Here is a 23,846-nt window from a genome sequence, read left to right on the forward strand (position 1 = left end):
AAGTTTTACTGACTCAATTCTGTGAACGTCATCCCTAATAAGAACACACATGTGCAAATCAGATGTTGGTAAAACAGTGAGCCAGCCCACATAGTTGTTAGCTGTAGAGTCTATCAGTTCTTTTTGTTGAGGCCTGAATTTACAGATTTCCACGTCCAAACTACAAGATGTTCTTCACTTCTGACCCAAAAACCCAAGAAAGAACATCTAGATGAGACAGATGTTTTGGGATCATGCTCTGTGCAGACACACAAGCATCTTTTGTGTGTAGAGCTGATGCTGAGTAGAAAACTCCACCTAAACTGAAGCATGGTGGCATCAGTGATGATGCATGAGAAATTAATACATGAATATAAGGGGTTATGATTCCTCAAGAACGCAGTAGAGCACATGTGTCAAATTCAAGGCCCGGGGGCCAAATGTGGCCCGCCACATCATTTCATGTGGCCCACAAGAGTTTAAAAGGTCAGTGTCTGAAAATAAATAGGTCAAAAGTGTGCTTTGACCAAAACTACATTTCCCATAATGCAGTAATTAAGACCATTTTAACAGTGACAAAAATGTTTTGAACAAAGTTAGTGTCCTAACTTATGTTTGATGCTATTTTTCTTCATTCGCTTAGATAGTTTGACCCGATTGAGTTGTATGTGGGTTTCGTAACCTGACTAATATAAGAGAGCAACAAGCAAACATTTTTCAGTGCTACCGTAATGTTTTGTAACTTTAATAAGTCATAAATTTAGAGTTATCTAACACTGAGGAGTAGTTATATTTATTTTACATTACATTGACTTACATTTATTAGTTCCATCTGGCTTTTGGAGGACAGTCATTTTGCTGATGTGGCCCTTGGTGAAAATAAGTTTGACACCGCAGCAGTAGAGTCTGAATATGGACATTAGTAGCAGGTCAGAGCAAAACTGGTCCCTGAAAAGTGATTGTTTTTCTTGTCATCATGAGGTTGAATCATTTTCATACTGTAGAAGTTAGTAAAAGTTGCATTTGGTGTTACATTAAAGAAATACATTTGTCATGCCCATCACATGGAGTAATTTCAGCTTTTTTAGGTTTAAATACCACATTTTGATGATAAGCATAGTGATTTTGTTCTCAAAACTGTAAGTTACAATAAAAGCAAACCTCTCAAAGTCTGGAAGGAACCACTGGAAGAACTCTAACATGAGCTGGTCGTCAAATTAGAAAAGGTTTTAAATAATAATGTAGTCATCACACCCAAGGAGAACAATATTGCTAATCTAGAGGAACGCAAACGTACTCTTTAACATCTAAAAACAACTAAAGTAGCTTACCATCACCAAGTATGAATGAGGGATGAATGAGTAATGGATCCAATGTAAAAGCGACTTTGAGTATCCAGAAAAGCACTATATAAATGTAATCAATTATTATTATTATAAACTTCCTGTTTTATGATCAGACTCCTTCAGAGCTACAGATGTCCGCCTCCCTCTAGTGGTGAAAGAGAGCAACTCTTTGGATTATCAATCGGACAGGAAGGCATGGACTACTGCGGTTGGATGTTTTCTATATTGAAACGTATTAATATGAACGACATCCACTTTCTATATGTGTTTTTCAAAGGCATTCCATTGACTGTAAGTCTCTTTTTCAATTACAGGGATCAGATCAAACGTTGTCAGAAAATCAACTTGTTCAGGCTTGTCAGCGTTGGGTAACCCTCCACACAATAAACTGTGTGGCACCACACTGAGCTGGAACCGCCATGACAACACTTCACTTTGAATGGAAAAAGTTCACAATTTCCCACGATTGGTTTGAAAACCCGATTGCATTCGATTAAATGTGTTTCAGAAGCAGCATAGCCTGAATAAGAGATTAAAACAGTTTGTGACTGAATAACACACAGACATATTGATTTTCATTTCAAAAAGAGAGATGAAAGACACAAAAGCAGAGCACTCCTGATGTGGTATTAATATTGACAACACGCTGGGAAAACACTGTGAACCTTTATTGACAGCAGCATGTATACTTTTGTATATATCTGTGATTATGGTCAACATTTGCTGAAGCAGATTAAAAAAAAAAGGGGATATACAGGTGTGAGCGCCTAGCATTCATAAAAACAAAACAGTACACAAAACAAGGTATAAAAAACAAGTTCATAAACAAAGGCCATTGCATTTGATTAGAAAACGTAAAAAAAAAGAGGAAACAGTTGAGAAAATCCTTCATTTACCAGGCACTTAAAACGAGTACTGGTGACCAGAGGTCACTCTTTTGACCTCCTTTGTGTTAGCACTTTCTGCTAATCACCACACTGATTGACCATGAGAATGAATACATCAGTACCTTCCTATTATACACACATTAAAAAAAAAAAGACAGGACCTTCATCATAAATAAACAGGCACCTGCACGTCCTACTACACACCATGATAAAGAGGGATATTCTTTAAGTCAAGTTAGTGCATGGCTTCTATATTATGTACACATCGTGTTGGTGTGATGGTCCACAAACACCCGGCCCCCCCAGAGGGGGAACCGTGATTGGACTGAATGACGTTTGTCTCAGGTTAAACACGGTGATAGGCTGCATCCCTGCGCCTGAGACGACATGATTAGTGTGGTATGATGGGTATTATCCCCGTTGGTAGTAACCAAGAAGCACCTCAAAGTTAATACAAGAGAACACACTCGTAAAAACATCCAGGGGGCCACAGGGGCCCCAAAGTCCTCTGTAATCCTTGGCTATAAACTTGATCTGTTTGTGTTCCTGATGTGTTATCGTAACACAGATTGCTTTTTTCCACAAGTCTCATCATGTTCACAAATCACAAGCGGTGCAAGACGGCGAACCTTCACGCAAACCCACCTTCTCTTTGAACATACAACTGGAGCAAGGGAACACACACGCTTACACACACTTTGGAGGATTGTGGTCTTTGATAGACCGAGTAGTTCAGCGTCTCCTCCGGGATTAGGGCGGTACAGTCGGGGGATTTGAACGAACGGGTTTGAAATGATTTCACTCAACACTCTTAAAAACGGACGATGGAGAACGTCTTCAGACGCGTTGTTTCCTGTTTTCCCTTCCTTCTTCTTCCTTGGTTGAGAAAACACTCGACAGAACGGAGAACCTGCAGAAAGGGGTTTCTCCCAAAAACGTCTGTCTGATAATCTCCATTAATCTGTCCATAGATGGCCGCTGGAGGAGTGGGGGGGGGGGGGGGGGTAGAGGCACTGAGGTTGTGTGGCTCCATCAAGAAAAGTGTCTCTGGGACAGAACCGCCACAGACGGACAGGCAGGGTCACAATAGAACCACAGAGTGGGTGATAGGTAGGTGGGGTGGGGGGGTGGGGTTAAGGCAAACGTAAACTCACAGCACTGCTCACAAGAAGCCATCCACACACAAATATGAGTGTTACCACCAATAAAGTAAAAAATAAAGGTCTCATCCAAACAGCGACAGTTTGAAATGCATATTAAAACGAGTTCCTCTCAACTCTCTTCCCTGAAATGAACGAGATTGATAATCCAGCATTCCTGTCTTTACTTTGTAAAAGAAGGGCGCTGGTTAGAAGTCCCTTCGTGGTCGCCTTAGACTTTGCTGTCAGACGGCAGATCCCCGAGGGCGTGAACGATGTCGGTGAAGGAGGGGCGCTCTTTGAGGCTCAGCGCCCAGCATCGAGCCATGAGCTTGTAGATTTTGGAGGGACATCCGTCCGGAACAGGAAGCTTCAGCTTCCCTGTCTTTAGACCTGGAGGAGCACAGATCCAGGAGAGAGGTAAACCAATCAGGAAGCAGAGTCGTGTCAACACTTTCTGGATAAATGTCACACAGTGTGTAACAATCTGAACGACTCTTCTGATTGAAGCATACGGAAGCAGAGAGGAACTCAATGAATCAATATTCTAATCAGTAGAAAACAAGAAGACTGGAAACGGATTTTAACCTGGAAGTCATACATTTGAGCACTCCTGTGGTTATGCAATACTTTAACGTTTAAGCCCCTTAACACCAAAGACATGAGGAACATAGACACTTCGTTCAGTTGGTTCTGTTTGCTGAAGGGATTCTCAGGCGGGGACGCGTCCTGGTCGATGATGGTCGATCTGCTACTGACCTTCCAGCGTCTCGTCGTCGCTGAGTTTGGTATAGGGCAGCTCCCCGTGACTGAACACCTCCCACATCAACACTCCGAAGGCCCACACGTCAGATTTGGTGGAGAAGTCGTCCTCAAACACAGACTCGGACGGGAGCCATCGCAGCGGGATCCACGCCTGTCTGTAGTGGTAGTACTCGCTACACACACACACACACACACACACAACGGACACGGGAGAGACAACAGGTCCGATTAACCAGGAGAACGAAGCTGGTGGTTCGTTTGAACGATGATCGCTACTGAACGAAGCTGCTGTTCTTCCAGACCTGTTGTAGACGTCCTTGCTGAGGCTGAGTGACGACACTTTCACGCGCCGCTGACTGTTGATCAGACAGTTCCGGGCAGCGAGATCTTTGTGGACAAAACGGTGATTGGAAAGGTGCTCCATCCCATGAGCCACCTGGGCACAGATGGAAACCTGGAAAAAAAAAATAGATAAAAAAAATAAAACTCAAGGTAAAGCGGAGCGGATCATACTCGGATGATTTTTTTGTTTTTTGGCTGCATCAGTTCCAGTATTTTGAAAAAACAAAAAATCACACACACACACACACACACACACACACACACACACACACACACACTGAACAGACTAAACAACTCATTAAACTGTGAGATAAGAAAAACCAGACATGTTGGTTGTGTTTGGTTGATCCTTTACAACAGTAAGCAGCAGCAGCTTCACAGCTAGTGGTCAGACGTGAGAACTGCTCTACTGCTACTGGAGCTGGTGAACAAGTCATTTATACATTTACACTGAAATACATTTGTCAGAGGGATGTGTTCAATATTAACATCATTATCAGATAATAAAGAGTTCAAAATGAGTTATTTAGATATCACAGGCTGAAAATAAGACTGGAAATCACAGTTTTCCTGCATTTACTGTGATTTCCCACTGCAGTCCCACAAAGATCAATAACTTTCATACATTCACAGATTTGTGTTCTCTTGAGTCAGGATGTTAACACAGATCAGCATCTACAGTCAAAAAAAAAAGGGAAACGAGAGAAAGTATCTGCCTGTCAGATATCTGTAGAGATCAAACGCGTGACTCTCTTACTTCCGTCTCTAATAATCTTTATGGTAGAAGTGCAGGATGTTGTTTGCTGTCCTTCATGGTACAAATGTGTAACACTTACTTTGGTCTTGGTGCTGATTGGCTGAGATTTGACCTTATCGTCTTTGCATTTGGAAATTCTTAGGAACTGCTTTAGGTCTCCCTAAAATAAAAACAAAAAAGTTCACATCAGTTAAAAACACACACATGGTATTTCTTCAGTCGCTCAGACGCTTCCTTAAAAGGTCACAGTACTTCAGGGCAGGGGTGCTTCTAGGTCATACCGTTAGGGGGGTTTAGAACAGAATTAGAACAGATGTTTGTGAATGCAGAACTTAATAAATAATGGCAATCAGTCGTTTGTTAAATCTTCTCTGGGATCCACTTCATGTTACAGATTAAATCAAATTGAAAGAGGTTTTTATTCCCACTGAGATCCAAGTTCTCTTATCTTGTATCAAACACACCGAGTGACTTTTTCCAGTTCTTGACACCAACATTCAGAGAAATTCCTCCTGTCTGAGATTTTTACCAAACTCTGTGAACAAACCAGACATCTTCTCTTCTAGAGGAGAACTCTAACATCTAACAGTCTGGTGCCATTGTGGATGGAAGGTTCTTTCTTGTGAACCAAACTGATCTTGTGGAAACCAGGAGCTTTAACTGGTCTTTCTACCCTCAACCAGAACCAACATCTTCACAAAACTGAAGTTATGATTATTGGGCTTCAGCATCTTGGAGATGACTTTTCTAACACTATCATTCACTTAGATCACATTTCTCTATCCTCTACTGATGAAGTCAGGAACTCGGGAGTGATTTTTGATAAAGATCTGTCCTTTGATTCTCATATTAAGTCTGTATCCCGGACAGCCTTCTTTCATTTATGAAACATTGCTAAAGTTAGAAATCTTTTATCCTTTAAAGACGCAGAAAAAAATCATTCATTTCTTTGTTACTTCTAGATTAGATTACTGCAATTCCTTATTGTTGGGCTGTTCTAGCTCCTCCATTAGAGACTCTTCATTAGTTCAGAATGCAGCTGCCGCTTACTGACTCGAACTGGGAGGAGAGAACACATCTCTCCTGTCCTAGCATCCCTACATTGGCTCCCGATTAATTATGGAATACAATTCAAAGTCCTCATGATCACATATAAAGCTCTCCACTGTAAGGCTCCATCTTACATTGAAGATCTCATTGAAGTGCATCACCCCCCCAGGGCCCTTCGATCCGAGGATGCAGGATTTCTGGTGACCCGTCGGGTTTATAAGATTAGAACAGGAGGCAGAAGCTTCAGCTATCTGGCCCCTTTACTCTGGAACGACCTCCCAGCCTCGGTCCGGGGGGCAGACACCCTTAGATTATTTAAGAGTAGACTAAAAACCCTCCTCTTTGATAGAGCCTACAATTAGAAATAACAGATTCTACTGCTGTAGGCCTAGGCTGCATAAGGTATTTTTCTCTGTCTCTCCCGTTAAAGGGAGTTATTTACTATCTGCCACTCTCTCTCTGCCTCTCTTTCTTTTTCTTGTCCTGTCTCTATCCCCCGGCTTATTTCTTTTTCAACCAACAGGTCAAGGTGGATGACCGCGCTCCAGAGTCTGGGTCCTGCCCGGAGTTTCTTCCTCAATGAGGGAGTTTTTCCCTGCCACTGTTGCTTATCCTTGCTCTGGAGGGTTCAGTGGGTTTCTCTGTCTATTTAAGAGCTTTGAGATGTCTGACGTTGTGATTAAGCGTTATATAAATGAAAGTTGATTGACTAATTGATTGATTGACATCCTGCTGCTCTGTCCCTGTCTCCTCTTCATCATTCTCGTCCTTCGGTCATAGTACTCGAGGATCACATAGGGGGACTCGTCCTTACCAGGTCATAGTACTCGAGGATGGTGTAGTGGGGATCCGCCTCCCGGCACAGCCCCAGCAAGCGGACGACGTTGGGGTGGCTGAGCTTGGCGAACATTTCAGCTTCACGTCGGAAGTCGAGTTGGAGCTGTTCGTCTCTGGTCTGAAGGCTCTTCACCAACACCACCGTCTCCTCCTCGCCCTCCTCGATACTTTTGGCTTTGCACAGCAGCACCTCACCGAACTCCCCTTTACCTGAACAGGTTCACACGTCACAGGAGAAATCAGTCAGTTCAGGAGAGATCAGTCAGGAAAAGACACGCTCTGGTTTCATCAGGTGACACGTGGCCCAGATGTTCACAAAGGAGCTTCTAGAAGGAGACTACCTAAAGTCGTGATGGTTTGTAGGTTTGCTCGAGGAAAGCTGAGCTTATCGTTGTTGACATGGCTGTGGCGTTTCTCGGTTGTTGCCGTGGTACCCATGTTGGTGAGAGCCACTTCTTCCTGGATCTCTGTGGTGGCGTGACCATTGTGTTGAACAGCACCCCCTGGTAAAACACAACCCACAGGGTCAAAGGTCAGAGACAGCACTCATCTCAACAGGTATCTACAGTAAACTAGAAATAAGACACAGGTAAAAGTGAGAAGAATCAATCGATCAGTTGTTTTATGAATTAATAAAACCCACAATAAGTGAATATCATGTAGCCATCTATTTTGTGCAACCTCTCTCTCTTTATATATATATATATATATATATATATATATATATATATATATATATATATATATATATATATATATACATACACACACACACACACACACACACACACACACACACACACACACACATATATATATATATAGGTTAGTATTGTACAGTTAAGATCTGTGCTGTTCAAGAAGTAAATCCAAGCATAACTTTAGAAGGTAGAATTAAATTTCACAATGACAATTTTTTTTTCTGAGGTTTAAAATAAGTTTTTTACTGTTAGAGTTGGTGGATCAGTGCATGAACACATAAAAAATCTGTTCACAACCTAAAACAGTACAGTAGTTATTTTTATTTTTTATTTTGTGTTTATTAGATATGAAATTGTTGAGTCAGTAAAATATTGTCTTTCATGTTCAAACAGTTTGTAAATGTAAGACAAAACTTTGACATCATTGTCACAACAAGGTAAAAAACAACAACCCCGAATTACATGATATACGTATAGTTAAGAGGTTGCTATGGTTACTATGTAAAGCTCATTAGGTTTCTCTTGACTGAACAAACTTGTGGAATGTTTGTGAGTCTGATGATATTCTCTGTTACAAGTTTTTTGGTGGTCAACAAAGAAGAAAAAAAAAAGGGACAAATAAGCTTCCATGCATCAGCTGTTCATTTTTACACTAAAACAGTTGAAACATGTTATTTGTGTGACGTGTTGCATCAGAGGACATGAGTTGCATTATGGGATTCAGGACTTGTCTTAATAAAGCTGAAATATTGTAGCTACATCTGTTCACCGCTGATGGGATGGCTTTGTTTAACTGGTTGGACTGGGACACAATTGAAGGCTTGTCAAAATATACTGCAGGACACAGGATTACCACTAGATGGCAGCAAACACCCCGTCCTGACCCACGGTGCTGCTCTAACAAACCCACCGTTGAGACACTCCATCTCCGGCTCCTCTCCATCCTGACCCTTCTGCAGCCTCTTGGCGTTGCGTCTCTTCTTGCAGTAGAACATGAGGCCGAGCACAATGATGATGTAAGCAACCGCTGCCCCCACCGACAGGCCGATGGTCTGGATCATCTTGTAAGGAGCCTTGTCCTCATCTTGATCAAACGTATGCACTGGTTTTTCTGTGGGCCACAGGAAGCAGTTAGGAACCTCAACATCATAGTGTGTGTCAGGACGTTTTGTTGTTTCAGCGTTAGCCTAAAATTGTAAACCTTAATAGAAAAAAAAATTAATTCCACTACAGTTTTGATTGAATTAAATCCATTTTAGAAATCTGTCAGACAAATCCTCTGACCTAAACAACTGTGGTTCCTTGTCTGATCAAAGTTATTAGCATTGGATGCTAATAAAAACACTTCCTTCACCACATTACCGTGAGTCACGCCGACCCTGACGAGACACGACAAACATCTACACTGAATTGGACGACTGTGCTGCTTCAGAGGAAACACAGTTGCTGTTGGACAATGGTGAAAATGTGTGGGTGTGATTTGAGCTCCAGCCTCCGAGTGTGAGACGTTATTAAATGTAGCACCGACCCAAACCCGTCGCCTCAGTGACAGCTGTGGCCTCAGAGCTGCAGCTGCCGTTATTAATGTGTCCAGATGGATGACAGGCGCAGGGTGAAGGTTTAATGAACGCCTTCATCCTGGGCTTGTAAGCCCTGCGTACATCATGTGTGTGCACCTTTATTATTTAAACGTGTGTGTGTGTCCATCTTTGTGTTCGACTCACCCACAACGTACAGCCGGGCCACACGGTCTTTGATGCTGCAGCTGTTCCCGGCCACACATGTGTATCTACCCGTGTCATCCGTGGTGACGTCTTTGATCACCAAGGAGCCATTGGGCATCTTCTGGATCCTGGAACAAAAAAGGGGAAAGATGAACGTCCAGAATTCATAACTAACAAAAGAAGGAGCCCAAAAGAGGCTCAACAGGCCAGAGATGAACTTTAAAACTGATGTCATTCACATTCAGCAACTTCAGCACTCATTCTGACATCCTAATGTAGTTTCTATACGCAGAAAACATAATGAGACTATTTCACACTACTGGTAGCGGTGAAATAACCTGCACTAGAAACTTCTAAGGTTGACGTTTTGCATGCATACATGGAACAAAAGAAACAAAACAGATGATTTAAAGTACAAAACAAAGCGGGTGTTCCCTTTTCTGAATCAGGTGCTTTTTCATGTGAGCTTTGTCTCTTAAGGCCATCCCAGGACCAAGACAGACTCATAACGGCACAAAAGTTTCAAAATACGCTTGTTCCCAACTCATAAATGACACCTGTTGATTGGCAGGTGGCTGCCTCAAAGTCTGATCAATGAATGATCAATAGCAAAACCAAAACCACAAAAGTTGTTGCTTCTTTTATTCACAAAATCTGAGAAGAAGAAGAAGAAGAAGAAGGAGGTCCAGCTGCAGAGCCACTTGGATTAGAACACTCTGAGTTGTATGCAGGACTAATAATAATAATGCAGCTGTTAACACATCATCACAACAGCACCGCAGTGAGAAGTAAGTGTGTGTGTTTAGAATGAAGTATGTGTAGGCAGTTTCATTCCTGTACTTTAAGTCAAGGTAAAGGAACATTTTATGACCAGGACCACTGTATTTTCTTGACTATAAGCCGCTACCTTTTTCACACATACGAGACAGATAGACGGACGTGATAATGCGCAGAGGAAGACGCTATCACAGTCTGATTGTGTTTTAAACAGATACTTCACACACACACACCTCTTATGGTGGAAAAAACACAAATAAAGCCATATAAATCAGCTTTTAAGTTACTGGTCTAATCCGTAATGAATGCACACACACACACACACACACACACACACACACACTGTAATCACAGCGGTGCTTCCTTTACCTCCTGTTCTTGCTGATGTCCAGCGTCTTGTCTTTGACCATCCAGTGGATGTGAGGCTCGGGGTCACCAGTGACCTGACAGTGCAGGACGGCTGTGTGGCCCTGGTACACCGTCGTGTTCTCAGGCTCCACCTTGAAGCGGATGTACACTGCACACACACACACACACACACACACACACACACACACACACACACACACACACACACACACACACACATCATCAATGTAGTCGCACCACAGCTGGGTTACAGCATCTCCATTATAGAAAGTGGTTCACATCTAAAACCCAAACGCTATTCATTACTGGGCTACAAAGGGGCCACCATGCACACAACAAATGCTGCCATCTTTGCCACACGATGAGAAGGATAAGTGACTGTCTATTCATAAACCACTCTCAGAGGCACCGAGACCACAAGCGCTTTGGATGTGGTGGGAATGACTAATACGGTAGCGGAGCCTCTCTCTCATTGGTCCGATTCGCGAGCGGCTTACCGGCCACAGTGAGGGTCACCAGGGCTCTGATCTCCCCCTGAAGGCTGTTGGAGGCGATGCAGGAGTAGTCGCCGGCGTCGCTGCGGGTGACTTTGGTGAAGTGGAGCTGACCGTTCCTCTGCTCCACGTGAGGAGGCAGCTCCCCTCCGTCTGCAGGGGGCGACAGAGAGGCTCTGGGATTAAAGATGCAAACTGGTGTTCAGGGAGGAATTCAGGGAATTAAACCAACTCCACATAAACACAGACGGGCGAAGGGTGAAGACATTCGCGATGAATGATCTTCATCACAGCGGATTTATTGGAGATCGTGTTTCTGGATATTCTTACGAAACAACATCTGTCATCATTAGCATGACGGGAAAGAACAGCACCCGCTGCATTCCACATGATGCATTTTCATTTCTTATCTGATTGCAGTTACAACGAGGTGAGGCTGATGGGGTGCACACCTGCTTTGGTCCAGCGGATGGTGGGGGTCTCTCTGCCTTTAGCAGAGCACTGGATGGTGATCTTATTATCCAGCTCCAGGCACTGAGCGGGCTGGGGGGTCGGCGTGAACTTCAACTTCTCTGAAAACACAAGTGAAAACACCACACATGCATCACGGATCACGTATGCATCGGCATTTATCGGTGTTATCTTTCTGTTCTTGTCCGATCCCATGATGCTTCACTCAGAGCGACACTGCGTTCGCTCCCCAGTGAGCGCTGACATACGCAAACTTTGTTGCATCGTGAGCTGCTGTAACTTCTGTCTTACTCTGATTCTGATTCTTTTGTGCAAACTGACGCTGTGCAATAAATGACAGAAAGCTGACGCAAGTCCTGTCCAAACACGTCCAGGGAAATACGACTAGATGTAAACTCAGATCTAACGCTGAGCTGCATCAGAGTCAAAACAGCACGTCGGTTCATTTATCACAGTAATCCTATAGCGGGGAGCTACGCTGAGAGGGATTTATCATGGAGACACAACAGAGACACGCTCTTTCCATTTTAGGCAACGCACATCAACACACTCTTGCTCACAGGCATGATCCCATTTGTATTAAATTCGCTGTCATCGCTGCGTTACTCATTATGCCCCGGAGTCCATTTCACTTGTTCTACATTATCTTTTAGCGATGGTGTGAAATAACTAAGTCCTGACTGACTGGTGTGGTTCCCTCACAGCTTACCCAGCACCAGGACTCGAGCCTGCGCAGACAGCCGGCCGCCGGCCGTCTCTGCTTGGCAGCCGTACATCTGGCCGTCGTACACCTCCACGTTGTTGATCCTGAGGGTGCCGTTAGGGTACAGCTTGAAACGAGAGTCCTGGGAGGAAAAGAAAACTGTCCCATCATCTCACCTCCACTCCTTCTCCTTTGGGAACCTGAATGCCCCTGACTCCAGAATCTGAGCACATCACAAATCGATGGTTGTGTGTTTTGTTGCGTAGGAACTGACCTCTGGTGTAATGATGAGGTTGTTGCGGAACCAGGTGACCTCAGGTTCAGGGTTGGCCTGAGCCTGACAGTGAAGGTAGCCGGGTTTCCCCTCCTCCAGCTGGCTGTCCTGAGGCCTCTTCACCCACACGGGGGCAGCTGTGGACAAACACGCAGCAGATGCATTCGATGATCACACGGGATCACAACACACACGTAACACATCAGCAGCTACAGGTATATTCTGATGACTTTGAATGAATGAATGAAATTTGTTTTGGTTATTCATATTTCACATTTTAAAAAACAAAACATATTTCAATTATATTAATAATAACCAAAAAAGGACTGGGCTGAAGCAAAATGCTTATATAACCCTGCCCTAATTAACACAACTTGATCAGAACAACAACATCAACACTCTTTTGGTTTTCAACAATATCCACATAAATTGAATTATTCACCACTATCCAATGATTTCACCTCAGCAAATTTACAATCATTTATAACCAGCAATTAACTCATATTTAATTTTTTTCTTGAATCTAGACTGAATTTTTATCAACTTGATTTCATCTTCCAAATCATTCCAGAGTTTCCCTCCTAGTACAGACACACATCTTTGCCTGACATTTCTTCTTGCTTTAATAGACCTCAGAGGTTATATGTGCTTTTTCTTAGTTTGCAAGAGGATTGAATGGTTAAAGAAATGTCCTTATTTACAGTTGGAAACACAATTTTTAACATATTTAACTTTACAATATCTACAAATTTCAATCGATTTGATTTTATGAAAAGTTGAACCGTGTGATCATGAAACCCTACTTTATTAATTAGTCTTATTGCCCTTTTTTGCAATTTAATGACAGGATCTATATACAGTATGTTTTACATGTTTTTCCCCAGATTTCACAGCAGTGGGAAAGATATGGAAGCACAAGTGACGAATACAACATGTGCAGACATTTCTTATTCAATATGTATTTAGTTTTATACAATATACCAAGTGTCTTTGATAATTTATTCCTGATATACTGGACTTTGGATTTGTGCGTAAAACGGATAGCATCCTTTACAGAAATCTTGGGGGGGACTCACTCGCCACGGTGAAGGTGACCTCCTGCGTCCTGCGTCCGACCTTGTTTTGGGCCACGCAGGTGAAGGTCCCTGAATCGCCCTCCTCCGTGGGACTGAAGACCAGGTCCAGGCCGTCCTGGTACACCCTGCCCTCCGTGGGAACACGCTGACCTCCTCGCTCCCACCAGACCTCGGGCTCAGGTCGGCCACGTGGGGGACGACAGGCCACCCTCTGCAGGGTGTCCGCCGTGAAGACCTTTGCCATCTTGGGCACCATGTCCTCTAATTCTGCAGTGCAGGAGAGAGAGAACATTTAACTTGAATGTTAAAGATGACATCCACTTCCTCAAGGCTCTGGGTAATAATTTAGTGAATGTAAGATCTAAACCAAAAGTCAACAACACACGCACTTGTCGGCTGATGAGAGAGGAGCGGCGCTGGTCGACCAAAGGACAAGCAGCAAAACGAAAGAGGCGGAGCCACGACGGAGTGACTGTTTAAACATGTCCCCTAAATACTGAATTCTACTGTGACACAATCCTCTATAATGCCTGTGGGGATTACCATCAGATTAAGTGAATTAAGGTATTTAAGTGGAGCTGCAGTTCACTGGGTTGCAACCTCAGATACAGTTGAACCGTTCTAATCCAAAAGCCCTGGGGGTAAAGGGGGCTGTTCGGGAGGAAAAACATACTTGAGACCCTGATACGAACAGAAATTCCAGCCTTAAGCCCAGAGAAAATATCTGACTTGTGTACACTTGTACTTCAGAACGCCGGCTGATCAGGGAGACGAGAAGATCCTACCGCTCTTTGGTGCTACGCCGAATCTGATGTTTAAAGTTATTCATGGTGAGACAGGAAACAATTGGCTTTCTGTTCAATATTAAACACTGACGGTTTGTGTGTTTGAGACAAAATCATTTCTCTGCATGGACCCCAGACCTGATCTCTTAATCTCTTTAATGTGTGACAGTTCCCATGTTACGTAATCAGTTCAACAGCCCAGTGAGTTTCTGCTGTCAGACGAAAAATCCCAGGGACGGCTCTGAGACAGCAAACATTTCACCACCCCATAATCACACGACTGAGTCATACTTTCATCTGAGACAACACTCTTCAGTGTAAACAATCCAGCAACAAGCACCTTCCTCTGTCCTCTCTCTTTACTATTGGAGTTGGATTGGAGTTTGACGGCTGCACCGGTAGCCTGGATTCGTCCCTCCTGGTGTTTATTGTGTTTTCTTTAAATCTGCGTCACATTCAGAAATGATGCTTTTCGATCTGTTTCTCCAGCTGTTTGGAATCATTTGAAAAAAATGACCGTCGTCTCAGAGAGCTGCTGTCACGAGATGCATTTATAGTGACTTTAAACATTTAAAGCACATCTGGCTGTAAATGTTTGGACCGACTCCTGCAGCTCTTGATCTATCCATGTTGAAAACTGATGAATTTCTTTCTACTTTAGTACATCTTGTAAAATCACTGAGAAATTCTGTGTTTGTTGTAATCAATCAGACATTTTCCTAGTTGAATTAAGGTTAAATAAATAAAACCAACTCTATCTTGAAGGCGCTGACAGCAATGCAACCCATCCTGTTTACACACAAGCTAACTTGTGCGTACTCGTGCACCTGGCTGGTGTGACGCTCACTGGCACCCCTGAAGGTTTGATCTCTCCATAAGCCGCATCATAGAACACGCCTCCTCCACGAGTTCTAAAAATCGGAAATCCCCCACGATCCGGAACGACGTAATGAATTTATCAGCGATTGTTCTGTGGAGAAGAGCTGGTTGAGCTGAACGACCTGGACTGTTGGAGGAATAGAAAGAGGGGGAGCAGGAAAGTGTTCTGGTGGTGTGTGGAGTGGATGCAGCTGTGCCGGATGTCAGTATGGGAATGTGATTATCATCGGCTGGAAGCGACTGAGCCAAAGGAAGAGGGGAGGGCAGCAGAAAAGAGATGGAGGGCAGGATAAATATGTCATCCAAATGCCCCCCCTCCTTCACTTTCATATTACAACATCACAGGTGTTCAACAGCAGGACAACAACTGTAAATATGTGTGTCTTTGTGTGTGTGTGTGTGTTCACGTGTGTACCTGCTTTGAGGAGGGAGGCCTCTAATGTGACCTGGGACCCCCTGAGGCCACGACCGACACACTTGTAGGTCCCCGTGTTCCTGGGTTTGACCTGGGTGATCAGCAGCGTGCCGTTGGAGAGCAGGAAGAGACTGAGGAGACGAGAAGGATCAGACGGATCATTCCAGCTCCGTTCACACCGGCTCAACACACACACACGCACGCACGCACACACACACGTGCACACACACACACAGAGTTTTTCTTTTCTTTTTAAACTAAGTTTGGAGCTTTGAGACGCTGGCAGGCTGACAGGAGCATCAGCGCCAGTGAAGGACGGGAGGAAAGCAATTAGGGATGAAAGATAAGGAGCTGCACGTCTCCCCCAGCGCAGGAATCAGCTCCACACACACACCACGGCCGTGTGACAAAGTCAGCGTGAAGCTGGCGGGACAGGTGGATGTGGAGTCAGTGAAGGCGCCCCTGGATGCAGTTAAGATGTCGTGGATTTTCTGAATGTTTTTCGTCGGTGGGGGTCGGTCTGGTTCTGAACCACATTCCCTCAGGAGGACTTGATTTCTTCTGTTTCATCTTCTCGTCTTCCATGGTCAATAGCAGGGGGGAGACATTAACTGGTTTTTCCACCGGATAAGGCTGCGGAACATTACTCCTCTCTCAACACACACAGAATAAAACACCCGCACAAACTAGCAAAGCCAATCGTCCTTATAGTCACACAAGATTCCATTTGTGCACGACCCGGAGTGTATTTTTACCTCCAGCGTTGGTTTGACACATGGGGCAGAAATTCTTCTGTCTACAAAGACAGCCTGCAGCTCTCACTGGTGTGTTTTTTTCTTAGAATTATGTTTATGGAAAAGAGTGTGTGCTCAGCATTCACATATAATCTAGATGGAGTTATGTAAACAAAGATAATATTAACAATAAAGATTATAATCTCCACAGGGCAGCTGCGTTGTAGGAGCCCACATCAATAAATACACATACAACAACAAAAAGAACACACACACACACACACACACACTAGGCTGCTCTGGATACAGTGTGTGTGAGTGTGTGTATTATAGTAATATCTCTCTGTAATCCCAGCGCTGACTCATGACTGGCCAGGTGATCACACCTGCCTCTGACAGGCTCATTACACAGCTGACTCACTGTTGATATAGGAGTCACTAACTGATCACAACAGTCACACTGAACACCAACGACGGCAGAGTGTGTGTGAGTCGGAGCTTCTGCAGGCCTGCATGCAGAACTGGAACGACAGGAAGTGGTTCCTGTCGAATGTACAGGCCGCGCTGAGCAGATGGTCGTAGCTTCAGGGGTTACTTTCTTTAACGCTTCAGAGTCCTCGGCAGAAGGTGATGTAAAAATAAATACATGAAATTTAAAATTAAATTAAATGTACGGCAGACTGCAGGAATGTCTCTGTTCCAGGAATAATATTCTTTACTGTCCAATCCATCTGAAGGCTAGGACACTGACCTCTGACCCTCAGCTCCACCTCACAAAGCTGGAGCTCATATATAATACAAGGAGAACTAAAGTGATGTCAGGATGTGGATAGGTAGGGCGGGAGAGGGAAACGACAGAAGTGTCACACTGGTGATATTTAACCCTCAACGTACCGGGACTTGTTTGTCAGCAGCTCGTCCTCGTGGTACCACTCCAGCGTGGGCGGCGGCACGGCGGTAAACTGGCAGTGGAAGGCGGCCTCCTCGTTCTTCACCACCACCACGTCCTCAGGAGTGACGACCGGCCGAGGAAAACTCTTATCTGCAGGTGGGGGGGTTAAAACATCAGAATGATTACATCTGCAGTCATCGGGTTCCATCTGCGTGTACGTTCCTGCATTGGACCTATTTACTTCAGGCTTTATTAAAAGATACCAACAGCTGAGGGGGGCTGGTGAGTGTGTGGCCTTCAGGCAGGTTGTGTGTCAGCACCTCATGAAGCCCCCCAGAGAGACTTATTCTCTGTCTATTCCTTTTGCAACGCGGATCATAAATTCACCTGAGATGATTTTATTCCAATAATAAGGTCAGAAGGACTTTGTTCTCTGAACGTGTTCAGGTTTGGCCCACCCAGGAAGTCCTCATCTCAACCGGCTGTGACCGCGCGTCTCAATCTGTCAACCCGCCTCTAATGCGAGGCTCTATAGGGGCGCGGAGGGCGGGGCCGCTGTAACCGGAGACGCAATAATCGCCCATTGTTCCCTCAGCCAGGTGCTAGCCTAGCGTGCCGCAGGTGGCTAATTTGAGTGGAGCAGAGCGTCAGGTTTCTCTAACAGATGTACGTTCAGCCGGTGCTGCACTGATGAGATGATGGACAGGAGACTGACACACACACACACACACACAAACACACACACACACAAAACAACACATAAAATAATAAAAGACATAAAAGACTCTGAGCGTGAACGGCCGCGCCCCCGCCACCCCCCTCCACCTCTTCACAGTGACTCCTGGAAGATGTGAGAATAGTAGCTGAAAATATCTCATCATTATTTACCAGCACCTGACGATGAACAAACAAACAAACAAACAAACAAACAAACATGGGTTCCAGCTTCTCTGGTGTGGAAATTTGCTAAAATACAAATTTAGAAATTAAATATTTGAGAACATCCTCAAATTTTTTTTTTCTTTTTTCATACAGCAATAAAAATGAATCTGTAGTGAAAACGGACAGATTAACACCATCAGAAGAACCTTAGACGTTTACTCCTACAGTGTGTGCAGACAGTGTCACACACCGATGATGTTGAGTGTGAAGTTGCTGCTGCTGCAGACGTGTCCGGCGGCGTTCTTGGCGCAGCAGTAGTACAGGCCGTTGTCGTCCGGACTGGCGCTCTTGAAGGTGAGCGTTCTGTCCTTGTTGTTGATCTGATGGCTCTTCTCCAACAGCTTCACGCCATCCTTGAACCACTGACACGTCGGACTGAGGGGGGGGGGGGGGCAGGGGTTTAAGAAAGGAGAACAAAAGAGCATGAGAAAGTTATGAAGTTATGAAGTACAGTCGACATGATCCTTCACCCGGTGAACTCAATGTGAAGGGGGGGGGGACCAACCGTGGGTGTCCATCAATGTGACAGCGTAACGTGACTGGAGCAGAGCTCTCGATGTCCCCCTCTGAGGCGGGCTCCTTCAGGGTGACGCCACCACTTTCTAACCCTGTGGAGCAGAAAGAAGAGAGGAGACCGTAAGTGGGGGGGTGGGGGTGGGGGGTGGGAGAACAGGAGGAATGGGGGGAATAATGGAGAAGAAGGATGGGCGGAAAAATTGAGTTAAGTGGTCGTCCTGTCTTCTGGCCTCGTGGGATGCGCTGTGATGCTAATGGGGGCAGGAGAGGATGAGGACGTCGCCGTGACAACACTATGACTCAGAAGCATGAAACATGGCCGAGGACTCCAGTGTCTCTGGACACTGACTCGTCCTACTGGGGAAAAATCAAGCTTTGAGCCGGAACACTTACGCTTTGAAAACGTTTGTTTCTTCATATGTGATCAGGCGTGTTTAATTTACGGCACCACGTGATGACATCACGTCCCTCTCACTAATAACACGGAACCTGATCATTGGTGTCAAGAGTGACAGCTGAGCAAGAGAACAAATGGGGGGGGGGGGGGGGGGACAGATGGCGTGAAATCGATCTCCAGCCGACCCTCCATTCACACTTCATTCATGGAGCGGTGACAAATACCAGGATGTGGTTTTTACCGTACAGGAAGTATATTCACACACACACTCCTGGGAGACAGGGGCGTGATCTAGCAGGTATTTTCACTTTATTTTGACACATCAATGAACTTGGTTCCACATCATCTGTTAGCAGGGTTGTGTATTATTATTATTATTATTATTATTATTATGAGATGGCTTTTCCCATAACTTCCTGCAGGAAGTGAAGGAATCAGCGCTGCTCATTCATGTCTGACTGCTTCACGGCTGCTCAGTGGACCCAGAGTTTCTGTCAGCCAGTCTGACCCTGATTTGCACTCACGTATTCTCTATGAGGTCTGTGGAGCGATGAGACAAAACATCACCAATATAGAACCACGCTCCATCCATACATTTATTTCAAAACCGTCTTCTTCACTGATGGAAACATGCTGCTGTGGTTATTATTCTCATGGCGTAACACCGTATGAACAAAATGTTTATCATGTCCTGTAGTTTTGCATGTGGTTTTATTAAGAAGGAGCCTGTGAGACGCCCCCCCTCCTCTCCATAAGTCACTGCCTGCCTGCCTGTCAGACAGACAACAGGCGCCACCTCAAGTTAAATCCTGCTGTAACATACATGTGAATCTTCCTCCACCACCAGTGCCAACATGTTTCATGTACATTTTATGGCTACATGATGGTTTTAATATAGCTATCATTCTCTATATTATTATTATTGTTTTTTTGTTGTTATAAAACCTTGACAGATGTAAAAAAAAAAAAAAAAGTGCTGCTGTTAAAGTGGTAAAAAAAATTCTGCAGTTTTTTCTCTTAAATTTTGTTCAAAGGGAGTTAAAGTTTGATTTACTAATCAATGATGATGAAGTTAGTAAAATACAGTTTAGTGTCAAACTACTGCAGCTCTATATCATCAACGGTACAGCGTTCAGTAACTGAGCCTCCAGACTAGTTGGCTGCAAACATCCAATTTATTTTGGGTTAGCCTGTGTGTGTGTGTGTGTGTGTGTGTGTAAGACAGACATTCCATCTCGGTGATTTCCATCCATTCAGCCTGTGGTTTGAACACTGTGTCTGTATTTCTGCTGCTGTTGGTATCATCCATGAAATATGCACGACATGAGCCCCCACCTGAGTGAGGACGGACTCCTGGGAGGTCACAGTCAGCGGATGACCCGTCACAATGAGTTAGCAGGAAACCAGCAGCGTTCTGCATGCTGTGGATTATGGGTAACAAGGTGTTTTCTGGCTTATAGCTTCATCTGCGCCTGGCAGCGCTCAGCAGTTTCCCCCAAACACAGATGCCCTTTAGAGTGTGTGTGTGTGTGTGTGTGTGTGTGTGTGTGTGTGTGTGTGTGTGTGTGTGTGTGTGTGTGTGTGTGTGTCTCAAATAAAAAAGCATGCATGTATATGAACTGACAGTCCTGCAGAGGATACGAACAGGTTGCATGTCTGAGTGGAGGCCATTTGCTCTGGGGGCTTAGTGAGGAGGGGAGGCGATGAAGGGCATTCCAGCAAAGGGGACCCGGGGGCCAGACACCCCAGACAGGCCTGTTATTACTGCACTGGAAGCAGAGCATCAGATGGGGGAAACAATGAGTCATGGAGCAGGAGGAAGACGAGGAGAGAGGAAGAAAAAAAATCTTAGGCCTCTGAAACACGGCTGAAATTTGCTTTGTTTTGACCTGCCTAGAGGAGCAGGTGGGCGTCGAACCGTCAACCTCAGGAGACTCAGCTGGATCGATAACGAGAATGTCCTCTGCTGTCTAACGCTAGTTAGGAAAATAAAAAGTTCTTAACCACTCTGTGTGTGAGATCATTCCCATCCCAGCAGCTCGACTCTAACAAGAGGAAAAAAGGAAGGAAGAAAAAGACGACTTGGCTGAAAACACAAAATACCTGCATTAAATAAATGAAATTACAGCAGATTACACTACGCTTGACCTCATCCCATAAGGTTTCAACAATGAAACCTTATGGGATGGGTGTCTTGTGACTGTCTGGGTCTCGATCTATGTGTTGCAACCAGTCTGTAACAAACAATCACTGCTATCATTCCATTTCCAAATTGCAGCGGATTTGCACTCATCCTAATCTTTCACGGCGCTCAGAGCTGCATTCACAGTTCAGGTTTCTCCAGCTGTCCACTTGTCAAACAGGAGGCGCCCTTTCAAACAAATCAGTGGGAAATATTTCCCCTGTAATCTCTCTCAGAATGCATGACTAAGTCCTGGCAGCTCGGGCCGTAATTAGGTACATATAATTATGATGCTGATAGGAGTAGAGGAAGCTCTATCAGCAAGGATGATAGCAGATGAACTGGGGGATATGGTGTCAGCAGATGCTTGGACAATTCATCCCTCGCTGAGCCAAAAGGCAGCTGTACATGCGCTCTAATCTGTTCACTCAGAAGCTGATTTGCGGCCCTGGTGAGGGTGGTTTGTGTTATCCGGGGTGGTGCTGGGGGTATGATTTGACAGGCAGCACCATATGGATATGGAAATAACTTGAACATGTGGCAGAAGCAGCTTCATGTGATAGACTTTGTTTATAAAAAGAGACGACGTGCCCTTGTGCAGCGGTGGGGAAAGCGTGACAGAATCAGCCCGCTGCTTTTGGGCGAGGTGTCAGATTTTATCAGCTGTGGCTGACAGAGGTCAAAGGGTCAGGATGCAAACTTTGACAACTCAGAGATGCCACTGCAAGAAAAGCAGAAAGAGAGAGTGAGATGGTGGGGTGGGGGGCAATGACAGCGGAGGAAAGTCACTCTGCAGGGGAGAGGTTGATGGATGGAGTCTGGGTCATTAAGCTGGAGGAGCCACATTTTGTCAACTCACAAGACAGGAGAAAATAGAGGTTGGAGTCAGTAGCCATGGGGTCTGCTAACCAGTGACGGCAACGTTTACTCAGACATGTCAGACACTGAATCACTTTAAATTGGGCAATGAGAGCTGCGGATGTAAACTATCAATACACTGGAATGTATGATGCTGTCAAAGAAAGTAAAGAAGCCCTGCGTCAGCAGCTGAAGCACAATCTGTGAAACCAGAGAGCTGGTGGAGGAAGCGCAGATTCACTGAATGTGTTCACTGATTGTCCCAAAACACGTTTCAGGAGGTCTCACTGATCTTTCCGTCCTTTTAGCGACAGCGTGTTGAGGAGAATAAGACACGCTTTGACTGGAGGTCGATCCCAGCATCGAACATTGGCGACGTATAGAGAGATAGCATTACGGCAGCGTTGACCCTGGTACGCAGACGCAATTTATCCATGGAGACCCAGCAACCGGGTGGGGACAAAAGGATGGATGGGGGGGGGGGTAAATCGTTTATTAGTGAAAACAAAAGGGGGGATAATTACTCTGAGTAACCTGAAACTGGCAGCAGTTGCCCACCCACCATTGAGTGCAATATAAATGAACTCACTGCAGAGGGTGGGAGGAGTGGGGGGCAATATACTCCACGACAGTGCATGTACAGTACAAGTAGGAAAAAAAAAAACCATTCCCCCACCCTCACTTATACTAGCATGCACGCAAAGTAGCACACACATGAGCAAACACACAGGCAGGATTAACGCCAGAGGGGTCTTCACATTAAAGCTGGCCGCCGTTTTATCGACTGTTAAGTGTGTGTTGGGGAAACACGAGAACATCTGTCATAACACCGTCTGATCCACCTACATGATCCAGACATGGACGCCGCTGAGGGACAGGACACACGTGTGTGTGTGTGTGGGTGCAAACACACAGATGCTGATATGTTGTTGCTTACAGCTTAACTTGCTTGTGTGTGTGTGTGTTTGGGATGTAGAGTTCATCTTAGCTCAAGAAAGTAGTGCATCCCTGGGATGCGTTTCAAAAAAAATGTGTGCATCCCAAAAGTAATAACAGAATATACCATAGAAGCCGCATGCAAGGATCGAGTTTTTCCAATAGTAGAATATAAAAACTAAATAAAATGTTCATTTTAATTGTTTCATTAATAATAATGTCAATGATGTTTAAGTAAAAAGAGAAAAAAAAGTAAAATTATATTTACATTTTTATCAAAATGTTAATGTTTAGTAGTCATTCTTAAAAAAAATTTTCTTTCACTTTTGCTTTTCACTCGATAGTTTTCTTCGCCTTTAATTCATATATTTTCCTGTGGACACTGCACCAAGCAGTGTTTTTTCTCCAACTTTTGCATCTTTTTTGGAGGCATGGTGATAATGTAAGACTACCTGCTAGCTCTCTCAGTGCATTGTGTAAAACAAGCAGACGTCGTGTTGCCATTTGGTCGTTTTTAATAAGACCTAATCACGCAGATAAGTCTGGTGATGAGAAGATCAAAACATACTGGCGATTTCCGGGTTCGAAATTTAAGTGGAGAAATTGATAAATTGTGAAT

The 23,846-nt window shown here is 44.5% G+C and overlaps 1 protein-coding gene across 1 annotated transcript in view; it reads right to left on the reverse strand.

Moving 5' to 3' along the window:
• Positions 1 to 1,978: 1,978 nt before the first annotated feature.
• Positions 1,979 to 23,846, reverse strand: part of ptk7b (protein tyrosine kinase 7b) — a 70,045-nt gene continuing 48,177 nt past the window's right edge. Inside the window, exons 3-20 of the mRNA XM_068328098.1 lie at positions 18,844 to 18,946; positions 18,529 to 18,713; positions 17,399 to 17,546; positions 15,771 to 15,901; positions 13,692 to 13,958; positions 12,616 to 12,752; positions 12,348 to 12,483; positions 11,620 to 11,739; positions 11,171 to 11,320; positions 10,674 to 10,821; positions 9,528 to 9,655; positions 8,714 to 8,914; positions 7,444 to 7,605; positions 7,080 to 7,312; positions 5,295 to 5,375; positions 4,419 to 4,570; positions 4,111 to 4,289; positions 1,979 to 3,744 (exon numbers count right to left, since the gene is read on the reverse strand). Of these exons, the coding sequence (XP_068184199.1) occupies positions 3,584 to 3,744; positions 4,111 to 4,289; positions 4,419 to 4,570; positions 5,295 to 5,375; positions 7,080 to 7,312; positions 7,444 to 7,605; positions 8,714 to 8,914; positions 9,528 to 9,655; positions 10,674 to 10,821; positions 11,171 to 11,320; positions 11,620 to 11,739; positions 12,348 to 12,483; positions 12,616 to 12,752; positions 13,692 to 13,958; positions 15,771 to 15,901; positions 17,399 to 17,546; positions 18,529 to 18,713; positions 18,844 to 18,946 (2,822 nt within the window). The 3' untranslated portion in view covers positions 1,979 to 3,583. The remainder of the gene's footprint in view (positions 3,745 to 4,110; positions 4,290 to 4,418; positions 4,571 to 5,294; positions 5,376 to 7,079; positions 7,313 to 7,443; positions 7,606 to 8,713; positions 8,915 to 9,527; positions 9,656 to 10,673; positions 10,822 to 11,170; positions 11,321 to 11,619; positions 11,740 to 12,347; positions 12,484 to 12,615; positions 12,753 to 13,691; positions 13,959 to 15,770; positions 15,902 to 17,398; positions 17,547 to 18,528; positions 18,714 to 18,843; positions 18,947 to 23,846) is intronic.

Source organism: Antennarius striatus, chromosome 11, assembly GCF_040054535.1.
Source record: "Antennarius striatus isolate MH-2024 chromosome 11, ASM4005453v1, whole genome shotgun sequence".
In the NCBI taxonomy this organism is placed as follows: Eukaryota; Metazoa; Chordata; class Actinopteri; order Lophiiformes; family Antennariidae; genus Antennarius; species Antennarius striatus.